General features: G+C 41.2%; 1 protein-coding gene across 4 annotated transcripts in view; it reads left to right on the forward strand.

The window, feature by feature from the left end:
* Positions 1-771: 771 nt before the first annotated feature.
* Positions 772-12777, forward strand: part of GXYLT1 (glucoside xylosyltransferase 1) — a 48752-nt gene continuing 36746 nt past the window's right edge. The window contains exons 1-2 of one of the 4 annotated variants that reach the window (XM_055394932.2): positions 772-1106; positions 8403-8495. In XM_055394932.2, coding sequence (XP_055250907.2) covers positions 886-1106; positions 8403-8495 — 314 coding nt within the window. In that variant the 5' untranslated portion in view covers positions 772-885. The remainder of the gene's footprint in view (positions 1107-8402; positions 8496-12777) is intronic. The other 3 variants (XM_055394934.2, XM_055394933.2, XM_055394935.2) reach the window with 3 other exon arrangements.

Genomic DNA, 12777 nt, shown 5'->3' on the forward strand with positions numbered 1-12777 from the left:
GCTTGGCACATAGTGATGATCTATAAATGTTCAGTAAATGAATGGCGTGAAAATAGGGCTGAAGAGGGAGAAGAACTGGAAAGCTCTCTTTAGGGAGATGTTTTTGCAAATGGTGAGTTGTGAGCTGGTTCGTAAAGGAGTAAAAGCTTGGACCATAGTCTTACAGGAACTTACAACCTCGATGGGAGGCGGAATATGCATCCTCAACAGCATTAGGCATCTGCGTGAGGTTATCAGCTCGAACCAACTGTATTACAGAATACTAGAGGCTAGGGAAGTCACTGCTGGATGGGGTTGGAGCGGAAAAGCGGCTTAATCAAGTGCCTTCTAAATGCAAGGCGTTTTTCGTTGCCTTAAGCAATTTAATCTTTACAACCATCCTATGATGAGGATATCATCTCCATTTGACAGACGAAGACACCCGCTCAGAGAATTTAGGTCGCTCAGCGTCCCAAACTACCATGTGGGAGAACCTTAATTTGAAATTGGGTCAGTTGCCTCCAACGCCCCGCTCATTTCGCCACACTTCTGCAGCGCAGCTGGGAGCTGCAGGGCTCGGGAGGCGCTCGCCGGGCAGTCCCAGCTCCCAGCGCTCCAGGCCGCCCGGGCCCAGCAGGCACGGCCGGCCCTCGCGCTCAGTGCGCCGGCGCGTCGGGCCGCCGGCCCTCCGGGAGGGGCCCGCCGTGGAGGCGGGGTCAGGGCGCCGGGGCGGGGTGTCTGCGCCGCGGCGAAGGTGGTGCGCAGGCAGCGGAGCGGGGCGGGTGCGAGGCTGTCGCGGAGGAGGAACTTGTTGCTCTCGCGGCTGCGCGGTGTGGCTCCCTCGGTTCCAGTTCGCCCGGGCGGGCGCGGCGGCGACGGCGGCGGTAGCAGCGCTGCGCCAGCGCGATGCGGCGCTACTTGCGCGTCGTGGTGCTGTGCCTGGCCTGCGGCTTCTGCTCGCTTCTCTACGCCTTCAGCCAGCTCGCCGTGTCCCTGGAGGAAGGAGCGGGCGGCGTTGGCGGGAAGCCGCAGGCCGCAGCGGCTTCCTGGCTTGGGGGCGATGGACGCGGCGCCGGGAGATGGGTGGGCAGCGCGGGCCCTGCGGCGCATCACGGCCGGCGGGACAGGTACGGGCCGTTCCCTCTCGGGGGGCCGGGGGTGCGGCGGCACGGCGCTCGCGGCTCGGCCTGGCCCGGGCTGCCCGCGAGCCCGCCTAGCGCCTCTCGCCGCCGGGCCCGCATCTCCCGCTCCTTTGCAGCCGACTCTGACCCTCTTTGCTCGTTTCCCTCCTTCCCTTCACCCCCGGGGTGAGCTTCGCGCTGCTCTAGCCCGAGAGCACACCACGCGTTTTGCGTTTGTCTTCTAACCTGTTCCTTAAGCACAATTCAGAGCAGTTAGAAATTAATTTTTAACTCTTACTTGACAGTTGCGTCTTCCTTTTCTTTCTTCCTTAGGATTTGTGGAAAATAAGGGGGTCCTACAAAAGCCTTCTTGCTGTCTGACAAGTGGGAATTCCCTCTTGTTTCCATGGCGTTCCAGTTGAGATATTTAAACAGCCGCCTGGCGCCCTGGTTCAGCTTTCCTCCTCCCTCCTAAATGAGGCGTCTAAATTTCCTGTTAACGCTTAAATTTTTCATTATTAGCCTATCAGTTAAATCTGGAGAGAGCATTTTCTGCGGATTGTGAATTTTTCTTTAGGAAACAATCGGTCTATTGTGAAACTTACAGCAAGTTAAGAAAAATAAGAGATACTTAACATACGTCTTTTGTGAGTTGGGATAGAGGTATCTTTCTTTAAAAATAGGAATTTAAAAAGCACAGTGACTTAAGTGGATTTACACAAATCACTGTCAGAGTTGGAATCAATATGAGATTTAAATGGAAAAAAGAATGCAACGCATTACGAATGCTTAACAAAATCTGAGCGCTCCCACTTCCTTGAAAAAGAGGCTTCTCCATTTGTGGGCAACTCTCTTGCTCTGAGTCCTCTCTCAGTAAGAGGCAAAGGCTGCTTTGATCGGATAAAATATCGGATTGGTAGGAGGAGGGAGCGCAGGTCAGCTGTAGACTGTTGAAGGTTCTCAAAGTTGATGGCCATTCCTAAAATGAAGAGGAACGTTTGGGCAGGGGAGCAGCACGGAAAAGCCGGACGGTCGTGTTTTCACCCTGTGACTTGATTACAAGGGCTCTGTTCATAAAAGCAGAACTACTTTCCAGAGCCAGGTTTGTCACTGCCATCATCTGTCCTGGGAGAGGCAGTGACCAAAGATCTGGACGAGCTCGTGAAAAGCTGATCGAAGTCTGTTTTGTTCCTGTGAAGCATTTAAAGTTAAGGGAAGGAAACTGTTTTTGTATCGGGTAGAATTGAAAAGAAGAAACATTTTTGTCAAAACATTGAATGAAATTGAACTATGATATTGACATTTCAATTTGATAGAGTAACATGCATTTTTAGTGCCTTGTCTGAGATACTTAAATATTTTGTGACAAATTTTTATAAACTGTATTTGCTTGGCTAGCTAATTTTAACAGAATTACGTTATTTGAAATTCAGAAAATAAGCACCTCAGTTTTAAAAGATATTTTATAGAGCCATTACTGAAATCTGAAGTTTGATGTGTCAGAGCCAACTAAAAGCTTTGTATTATAAGTCCTCTGAGCAGCATAACTCCTCATTTTAAATGAGGCATATAAAACTGAAGGTGTATCATTCTTTGCTAAAATGTTATGAAATACATTTCACCATGTGTGCATGCATAAGAAGGGTGAGAAGAGGAACAACATGGAAAAGCTGGATTGCTTGGCTAGCGTGATTTGATTACGGTCAGGAGAATTCCTAAAAGATACTCGGGCTCTTTTCATTTTAGATATTATCATTTATAACATCTTTTTAGACTTCTCACAGAGTTCAGTCCGCTTTTTTGGCTATCATGGGATATGGAGTAGGTATTCTTAACCTGCTTCCAGTGTATAAATTGTTTAGCCAAGATGCAGAACGCATCAGTACTGGACCAGGATTAGAAACTATGTATCTTTTGCTTGCTCTGCCAGTACTCCTTCTATAAAGCTGCTGTGATAAGACCCTAGTCTGCTGCTGCTGCTGCTGCTAAGTCGCTTCAGTCGTGTCCGATTCTGTGCGACCTCATAGATGGCAGCCCCCCAGGCTCCCCTGTCCCTGGGATTCTCCAGGCAAGAACACTGGAGTGGGTTGCCATTTCCTTCTAGATAGTGTTTAATCAGTGAAAAATGGGGCTATGAGGCAAGCAACATCTGTTTTTTTCTTGGTAGGACTTGATTATCAATTGCATTCTTACTTTTGTTTGAAGCAGTCTTAGCTCAAAGATTAAAACTACTGTTTCTCTCATTTAAAACATGAGATTACAGTTGTATCTGATAGGTTCCATCGGTCAAATCTTAATAGCAAATATTCATTGCACAGAATTCCATGATAATGAAATACTTGGAAATGTCCTTTCACATTCTCAAAGTAAAAAGTTGAAAATGATGGAAACAGTTTTTCAGTGAAATTTATTATTAGTCATTTTGTTTGAATCCACGATTTTGATATTTAGAAAATGGGTAGATCTTAGTGTCAGACAAACCTGTGGTGTCTTTCTGTCCCTGATTGCTGTGAAACCTTGACCACCTTTCTGCTTCACTTTTCTCACCTGTAAAGTGTAGTTTATGTTTACCTTAACTAGCTCAAGTTGGTAAAGAATCCGCCTGCAGTGCAGGAGACCTGGGTCAGGACGATTCCCTGAAGAGGGAAATGGCAACCCACTCCAGTATTCTTGCCTGGAGAATCCCATGGACAGAGGAGCCTGGCAGGCTACAGTCTGTGGGATCTCAAGAGTCGGACTTGACTGAATGACTAAGCACACAGCACACACACAATCAGAATTCTTAGTTGTCAGTCATCAGAACCCATTAAGACTGACTTAATATAATATTATATATAGACTATATATGTAATGAGCTTCCCTGGTGGCTCTCTTTGTATATATATACATATATAGTGTTACATATAGACTTATATGGGTTGTTAGAAGGAACAGAATTAAAGGAAAAATGCCTGGACAGCCATGGGAACCTCAAGGACTGAGGACTCTCTTCTGCTGTAGACAGGCTTTGTTCATGAGTCTTTCCACTTAATAGTGTTTCATCTCTAGTCTCAAGTAAAAATTCTAGAAAAAGACTCTCTTTGGACTTGCTTTGCATCACATGCCCATCCGTGGGCCAGCTGTTGTTGCCTGGAACGGGGACCTCTGATTCTGTGGGCTATAGCTCTTGCACACCTCTGCTGCACACAGAATCACATGACCAGTGTAGGAGAGGAGTGCTGCCTCAGTGGAGGGAAGTGAGAGAGACTCTGCAGCTGCTACCTGTGGGCAGACTGTATTATAGGTATTCGATCTACAGCACTTAATATTACCAGGTGTCAGTAACTCTTCAGAAGGAATTAAACCATTTTGTAACTAGATTCTCAGGATGAGTAATTTCTCACATTTCACTGATGAATCCTGGTAGTGGCGAACCAAGAAGCACTTAAGTGATACCTTTTCTGGACTGTCCTACCCTTAGTGTGAATGACTGTTACCTTGGGAAGTAGGCATCTTAGTTTTCTTTGCAGATCTGGTCAGGCTGTCAGGTTATGGTTTCTGCTGGGTCACCAGTAGGATATACTGAAAATATAGAGTGGAAAGAGTCAGGGCTTTGGAAACAGGCTTCAGCTTTGCCCCTTATTGACTGTGTTAACCTTGAACACATTTCCTCATCAGTTACAAAGAGGTAAGAGTATCTATGTAACTGGGTTTTTTTATGGGATTTGAAATAAAATAGCATGTGTAGATTACTTGGTGGTGCCTGGCACAAGAAAATTATAGCTAATTCAGTGATGGTTTTAATCATTTAAATATTAAGTGATTTTTTTTTTTTTTAATTTCTCACCTTTGGGGAAAATTCAGGCCCAAGTCCAGACCTATTAAAGCAGAGTGCTGGGCAGTGGGGCCTGGGAATCTGTATTTTAGATATGTGCTCCAGGTTATTGTTATAAAACCAAAGATTGATTAAACCATTGATTTAACTGAGATTCATTTGACTACTATTTTTGCACTGTTGTTTTCTGGGGGAGAATTTTCTTCCCTCTTCCTTGTGCTTATTTTTGAAGAGGGGAGGAATTAGGCAGTGAACAGTGAAGAAGGCTGAATTATTTACTAAAGCCACTTTAATCTCTACTTTGTTAATGCAGCGACATCTTATATAAAAGGCAGTAACTTTGCATGTTGTATTTCAGTTCACTGAAGATTACATTTCATGTATTTGTAAAGTGCTTAGCATAAACTTGACTAGTAATTAGTTGATGCCTCAATTTTTAAAACATTTTTCAAGTACTGAAATTTGTGACCTGTTTGTTTTTTTTAAACTTTTGAAGTAAATGTAAGTTTACAGGAAACTTCATGGACATCCCATTTAATCTTCACTCAGTTTTACCCCAATAGTGACATCTTACATGAGCTTAGTATAATATCTCTATATCTGGAATATATGTGTATGAGTGTAGCGGAGTACTAGAACCCCAGAAATTGACATTGTAGAACCCATACACCATCTTCGGACATCACCAGTTTTACATACACTTGTGTGTATGTGTAGTATTATGATGTTTTATCAATAGGTAAAATTCATGTCACCACCCCCACCATCAGGACACAGACTGTTTTATCATCATGGAGAGTCCCGTGCTGTCCCTTGATCAGTTTGCGTCTAGACAAGCCACCTAGTTAGAAACATTAAGCCTATGAAATAGGAGGATGAGCCTTGGTAAAGTTTTGTTTCTGTCTGACCCATGGTGGAAAAACTTTGCATTTATGAACTTTACTGATTCTGGATATTATTACTTACTGAAGACATACCCATTTGGCTCAGCTACAGTTTTATTCCATTAAAATTATTGAAGTTATCTTTTTGAATTTTGTGTATCTAATGTTCCATTTTTCAGTAGTCTTAAGGAATAAAAGCAAAAGCAACTAAAAACCAGAACTTGGATAACTGCCTTTACTTTTCCAACATTTTTAAGATTTTTTTTTCTGACCTGAAAGTGCAAGTACTATCATCTCTAGATGCTTTTTGTAATGTATTGTTTGTAGTGATGGTTACTGGTATGTAGTGAGTTCTCAGTATGAGTTTCTACTTTTTTCAGTCTTTAAAACCAAGTTTTCATAAGTGAGAGAATATAAGCTTGGGAGATAGAAACCTTAAGTAAATTTGTCTCCTCTTGCCAGCAGCACCTCAGTGTTTTATGTGTTATTTTTTTTTAATAGTAAGGAGAATGTATACTCACTAATGCATGTGTTTTATATTTTCATTAAAGAAAGAAAACATTCTTCCTATAAACTGTGTTTTCTGACATTGAGTTATGGTCAAGAAACTTATGTAAAACTTGACAATTTTTTTCCCCTGTAGTTTTATCTGCATTAATCAGTTTACAGTGATTACATGATCCAGCAATTCCTCTTGTAGGAACACGTACTCACACTCGAGAGAATTGCAAACATTAAAATTGTACATGAATCTTCATAAAAGCATTATTTATAATAGCCAAAACTATCAGTGACCCAGATATTCACTAATTCAAGAATGGATAAAGAAAATGTGGTATATACATTCATTTATAAAAGGGAATATTATTTGGCCATTAAAAGGAATGAAATGTGCTATTAAGTGCTACATTGGGTGAACCTTGAAAATAAGCTAAGTGAAAAAAAGTCAGACTCAAAAGGCCACATACTAATGATTCCATTTATCTATGGAGACAGAAAATAAATGTGTGATTCCCTAGGGCTAAGGGATTGAGTAATGCAAGTTAAGGCAGAAAATGGTGTTAATACATAATTTCAGATAATTATTTTTACAGGAAAATTTACTTAGTCATTTTCTTGAGACTTCATTTTCTACTGTTGGAAGATTTGACAGGAGATGGAATAATCATCTTCCTTCCTGAAATAAAGGTGTTGATTATAAATAAATTGTGGACTTGAAAGAAAGGTTTGATAATGTCTGTATCTGAAAGATAGGGATACTTATTTGAACAGTTTTGTTATGAGGCTTAAATGGATGTGAAAGCTCTTGAGTCTGGAAAAAAAACTTAGTTGTTGCCACTTCCACTGAGCCTAAGGAAATGCAAAACTTAAAAACTACATGACCACACCTGGAAGGGGACAAACAGAAATTTCCTTATCAAGTTGTACATTTTACTGGTCTGTACACATTTTCTTTTTCTGATTTATTAACCATTTAAATTAAGATATGTTAACGTTTTATGCTGTGCTTGAGAATGCTGTCCCTTTCAAGAAAAACCACATTACAATGTCAGTTTTTTGCCATTGATTTAAAATTCTGATCTAACTGTTTGTGCAGTAGCATATAGAATTACTTAGGCAGGGTTTTAAAAATTACTAGTGCCTGGCCCTGTTTTCAGAGTTTCTGATTTAACAGGTATGGTGTAGGGGTCTCTGGTGATTTCACTGCATGTCCTAGATCTGAGACCCCCATGTCTTAACCTGTTGGCATTTGTGAGAGGTGGACTCAGAGATCTTGCAAATATGACATTTCATAGACCTTTCACTGTAAGAACAGTCACTTAATTGAATTCATGATAATGGGACATGGTTTAGTGACTCTGGCTTCATACTTGCTTACTTTAGTAAACTCAGGCCTCCACTGTCCTGAATTACCAGCTATACTATTTTTTTGAGAAGAAATAACAAAGAAAATACATACATTTTGTATTGTAAGTAGCTGCTGTTGTGTGTGTGTGTGTGTGTTTTTAGCTGCAACCTGCAGTCTAAGAAGAAATTTGATCCTCTGTTTTAGCTTGTGAAATACAGTGAAGCTGAGATAACTGTAGAAAAGTGGAACTGAACTGTGAATATCAGCATGATATCTTATTTCCCACTTAAAACATCATATGTGTAGCTTGGATTCAAGATTAATTTAAAAGCATTTAAAGATCTTTTTCCATTCTACTAGCATTTGTGGCTTAAATTTTGCTTCAGGATAAGCAGATGTTTTGTTTGGCTGAAATGGATTTTATTCTAGGGGGAATGTGTGCAGTTCATGAAGGAAAATTTTAGAAGTATTCCAGTATTTTCTGTGTCATCTGAGAAGGAGATCTTATTATATTAGAGAATTCATGACTAAAAAACTTTTCCAGTCTGTAGTATTTTCTGCCTAAAAGTTTCACAGTTCTGTTTAAAATAGTGGTACCCTAAGGGAGAAATCAGTTTCCAGAAATCCTCATTACCATAGAAGGTTGGATTTGCAGTTTTGTTGCTGTAAAATAGAACAGTAAGTTTTTATGTTATTGAGTAAATTCCTTGTTAGTTTTAAGCCTGAATACTCACATAGGTTTCTGTCTCTGTTAGGTGTAAAGAGTTCTCTCTGTGTTACTGGAATCCCTATTGGATGCTGCCCTCTGATGTTTGTGGAATGAACTGCTTTTGGGAAGCGGCCTTTAGGTAGGCACTTAATATTTAATTGGTAGATCAGTGTAGGTAAGATCAGATAGTAGATAATAAATTTTTAACTGTAACAGGTCAGAAAAAGGTTTCTTTTCTTGTAATCTAACATTATCATAAAAGTAAGTAATTCGTTTTCTGATTAGGTTTTCTTTTTTTTCCCACTTTGAAGTAGTTAATGACTGATTTTTAAATCCATACTTTGCGTGAAATGCTCTAAAATTTTTAAGATGTTATTAAGATAAACCATTGTTCATAGAACAATTTATGGTCTAATTTTAGGTAATAGGTGATAAAATGATAAACAGATATTTAATATAGACTTCCACTGACATTTACAGGCATATGGCATTTATCTAATTTAAAACGAGTATACTAAAAAACATTTGTAGGTAGATGGAGACAACTGGGGAAGGGTTAAATTGGTCATTAGCAGAGGGATTGAATTTTTGGGAATGGGAGGAAAAAGACAAATGTATAATGAAGAAGCAAATGATGTGACAATGTTTATTGACCCTTTTTAAAAAAGTTTTTGAAGAGTGTGGCTTTGTTCATTTATCAGGATAATGAAGGCACAGGGTTGGCTGACTCTGGTACCTCCTGCTTCTAACCCTCAATGAGGGAAACAAATGTTGGTAGAAATGGAATATCAGACTCTGAGATAGCGGCAGGGGAGAGTGAGGTAATAGCCTGAAATGCCCTCCCGAGGAGTAACATTTTTTTTGTGATTCATTTGAATTTTAATTCTACTCATTCCATTTGCCAGGCACAGTGCTAGATGGTAAGAATCAGACTGAGTCTGGTTAACATGGCCCTGTCCTTCTGGAGCTTACATTCTGATGGAAGCTTCAGATCTGAGATTATAGTAGAGGGTGACAAGTTATAGCCAAGATGATAGGAGAAGCAGGTGTTCATCAGATGGGACTATCTTAAGGCATCAGGGAAGGCTTTTTGGAGGGGTTGACTACATGATGAACAGGAAATTAGCCAGGCTTAAGGACAGGAGGTGACATATTCCAGGTGGGAAGAACTGCATTCTTAATTCAATAGTGTGTATTTTTAAATTCTTATAGTCCAGATATATTATGCAGCCCACAAACAACTGGGAAGAAATCGTTGAAATCAGATATTTTAATCTGGTTGCTATGGAAAAGATTGGATGAATGAAATTCTAATATGGGTCAGTCAAATTATGTAAACTTTTAAAAACTAACTTTTTAAGATAATCTTACCATTCGGCTTGTTCATAATTTTGGAGAGTAGGAGCTCCATATTTTTCCTTCTTTAAAGAGTTTGCTAATGAATAGAGTATTGACAAGCTCCACTTGTTATCTCTGGTCTTGTGACATAAATCTATTCACTCTGGAAGCTGGGTAAGCTTGAAAGCCCCTGTATTCTCCGATTTATACAACCCAGACCCTTTTGTAAGTTCTGGCGTGAGTAATAATCTTCCTACTCCTTTACTGCAGGAGCAGCCCAGAGAAGCTGACCTAATCTGAATCCTGGAGCTCTGCTTAATATTCCTTTCGTTTGAGCCTCTCCAACTCAGTATTTTCCCAACACTCCCATGTATTCTCTGGAAGGAATTCCATGTGGATGGATACATGATATTGCAAACCTTGTGCTTTTTACTGTCCTAAATTGGAGATTTTAAAAGTTATCCATCCACAGTGTAATTCTGAAACTGTTTTAGATGTATGTCTGCATATTACTGTATGTGCACATATATGTGTACGTACATATTACTGTAACATGCTGTTCCATGTATCATATCATTATGTAAAATCTCGTAAACTTAGTGTATGGTCAGGCCCCCCATGAGGGCTTGTTCTCTCGCTCTCTGTACGTTCCCTCTCCACCAGTGCCTGCTTTACGTTCACCCTACTCGCGGGGCCGACCTTCCTGCGTCCTTGCCCCTAAACAGACTCGTGAGTATTCTAACGTTTAAATCAGAACATCTCCTCTGGTAGCTTATCAAAGGGATGGTAAGAGGCCTACCTCTCTGCTGGTTTCCCTGGTAACCAGTGAGCCAGCCGGAGGTCAGTTCTCGATAACTGGTGATCTTTCCTTCCCCAGAAGCAAACACTGCTGCCCTGTCCTCTGCACACGGTGCGGTGTTGCTGCAGGACCTTGCCTCCTATGTGTTAACTCCCCTTGTCCATTAAGCCAGTGATGTCCCCGTCGCCTGACTCCAGCCTCCTCCTCCTGTCTTAGAACTGAGCGAGTACAAGGCTTGTGGGTCTGCATGCTGCAGTCCAGCACACGTAGTTTCTTAGTTTAAACTTGGGAATCCCTTATTTATTTGGCCTGTTCAAACTGGCAGACAAGCCAAAGTGCTGTACAGTTGCTGTGTCATTCTCATGCTCCATTTCAGTATTTAATTAACACCGCATTTTGGCCTGATTGAGAGCTTCTCCACCCACCTAGGGAAGCATCTTGGAAATCCCCTCTGCCAGCATTAGGACTCCTGTTTTGTCTGGCAGCAGTGGGCCCTCAGCTGGCACCGTTATATCCTCCTCAGACTTGTCCCAGAGTACCCAGATTGAATTCTTTATGTATTTTGATCTTCTCTGGAGGGTTAATTCCTCTGAATTGATTTATTATATAGTGATCATAAAGTAACATCAATTCAGTGGCTCAGTCCTGTCTGACTTTTTGCGACCCCATGGACTGCTAAAAGTGACATGAAAAAGCCAAAGTCACCACGACACCCACCACAAGTGTTTTGTCCATTTTGTGCATGTGCTTTTGGTAATTTGTATCTGCATCTGAGTGTCTGCTGGCTGACTGCGCCCCAGTGCTCACACCTCATCTCCCTCTTCTGTCCTTGAAACAACAAGCGCAAAGTCCCGACAGCACCTGCTTCCAGCCCTTTCCCTTCAAGCATCCTTCCTTTATTTCTTCTCTTCACCAGCAAGCATTTATAAGAGTATCTTCTGGCTTTACTTCCTTAAAAAACAAAAAGCCACCTTCACATCTCAACGGTGAGCAGCACCGCTTCTGACCCGAGGTCACCTCTGATGTCGGAATTGTTCTGAGGCCTAATCTGCTTCCTTGTCACCCCTTCCTCTGTCTTCCTTTCGGTGCTGTCTGCATCTCTGGCTCTTGAGACCAGTGTCCCAGGGTTTGTTTCTCTCTGCCTCTGGACTCCTTAGGACTCTGCTCTTTGCCTACTCCCTGGATGGTCACGGGATCACAGGTTTAATTGGTGTCTTCAGTCCAGAGCTCTTTGCTGAGCTCCCGAGCTGTGTTCCCAGCTGCACTGGGGCGATTTTTACCTGCTGACTCGCTCTGGCTCATCACACCCCACCTCGTCTGGGTTTTGTATCTTAATGCGCGGTGGACTTTCCATGTGTCCATCCACAGTGACCGTTCCTGCCCGTCTGCTTTCTTGCCCGCGCTCTTGCCGGCCGCCTCCTTTCTCTGCCTGAGCTCCCATGCCATCCTTCTCATCCAGCCACCGATCTCACTTCTGCCACCTCTTCCTTCTGTTTCCTCGCACTCCCCGTACCTGCTGCCTCTCCTGTGGTTGTGAGTTGTTACCCATTTCAGGAAGTGCTGGCTTTGTAGACGGACACCAAGTGTTGCTTGTTATTTAAGCCCCATTATTTCGCAAGGTGCTTGGCAACCAGTAAACGACTAGTAATAATTTCCCCCAGCACTTCCAGGCTTAAGGTTAGATGTTTGTGTAGTAAGCCCTCTTAGCAACCTCAGTTGTTTTCTAGTTAAGCAGTTACTATGCTTTCTGTTTAAATCTTTTAAAAATCTGTTCTTCACAACAGGCTATAAATTATATGAAGTTCGGATCGTGGCTTTCTGGCTTATCCCATGTCTAGCATGTGAAAGGAGTTCAAATATTCATTACAAAGAATGGATAATCCCTTGTGTTCTAAAAATTATACAGATTTAAGCCTGCACCAGCATTGTGTGTCACCATAACTGTAGCATTCATTATTGGGAATTATAAGTTTGCTACCTATTAGAGTAAAATGATATTTTATTATTGATTTATATTCATTTATTATTTCTTGAATATATTTCTGTATTTGTTTATCTTTTAAAAGTTTTGTTTGCATTGTCTGAATTGATATTTACCTGTTTGGTTTTTAATGCTTACTTTATAAACTCTAAGAAGAATATACTGTTGACATTGATAACAAATGTTTGCCTAATCTGTTTAATTTTAAACTTTGAGTTATCTTTTCTTATTTAATCTCTTAATTTTAATATTATTAAATGACTTGAGCTTTTAAAATATTTTATCTTTCTCTTTATGATGGGA

The sequence above is a fragment of the Moschus berezovskii genome, chromosome 6 (assembly GCF_049115385.1).
Source record: "Moschus berezovskii isolate FMDL1 chromosome 6, NW_MosBer_1.0, whole genome shotgun sequence".
Lineage (NCBI taxonomy): Eukaryota > Metazoa > Chordata > Mammalia > Artiodactyla > Moschidae > Moschus > Moschus berezovskii.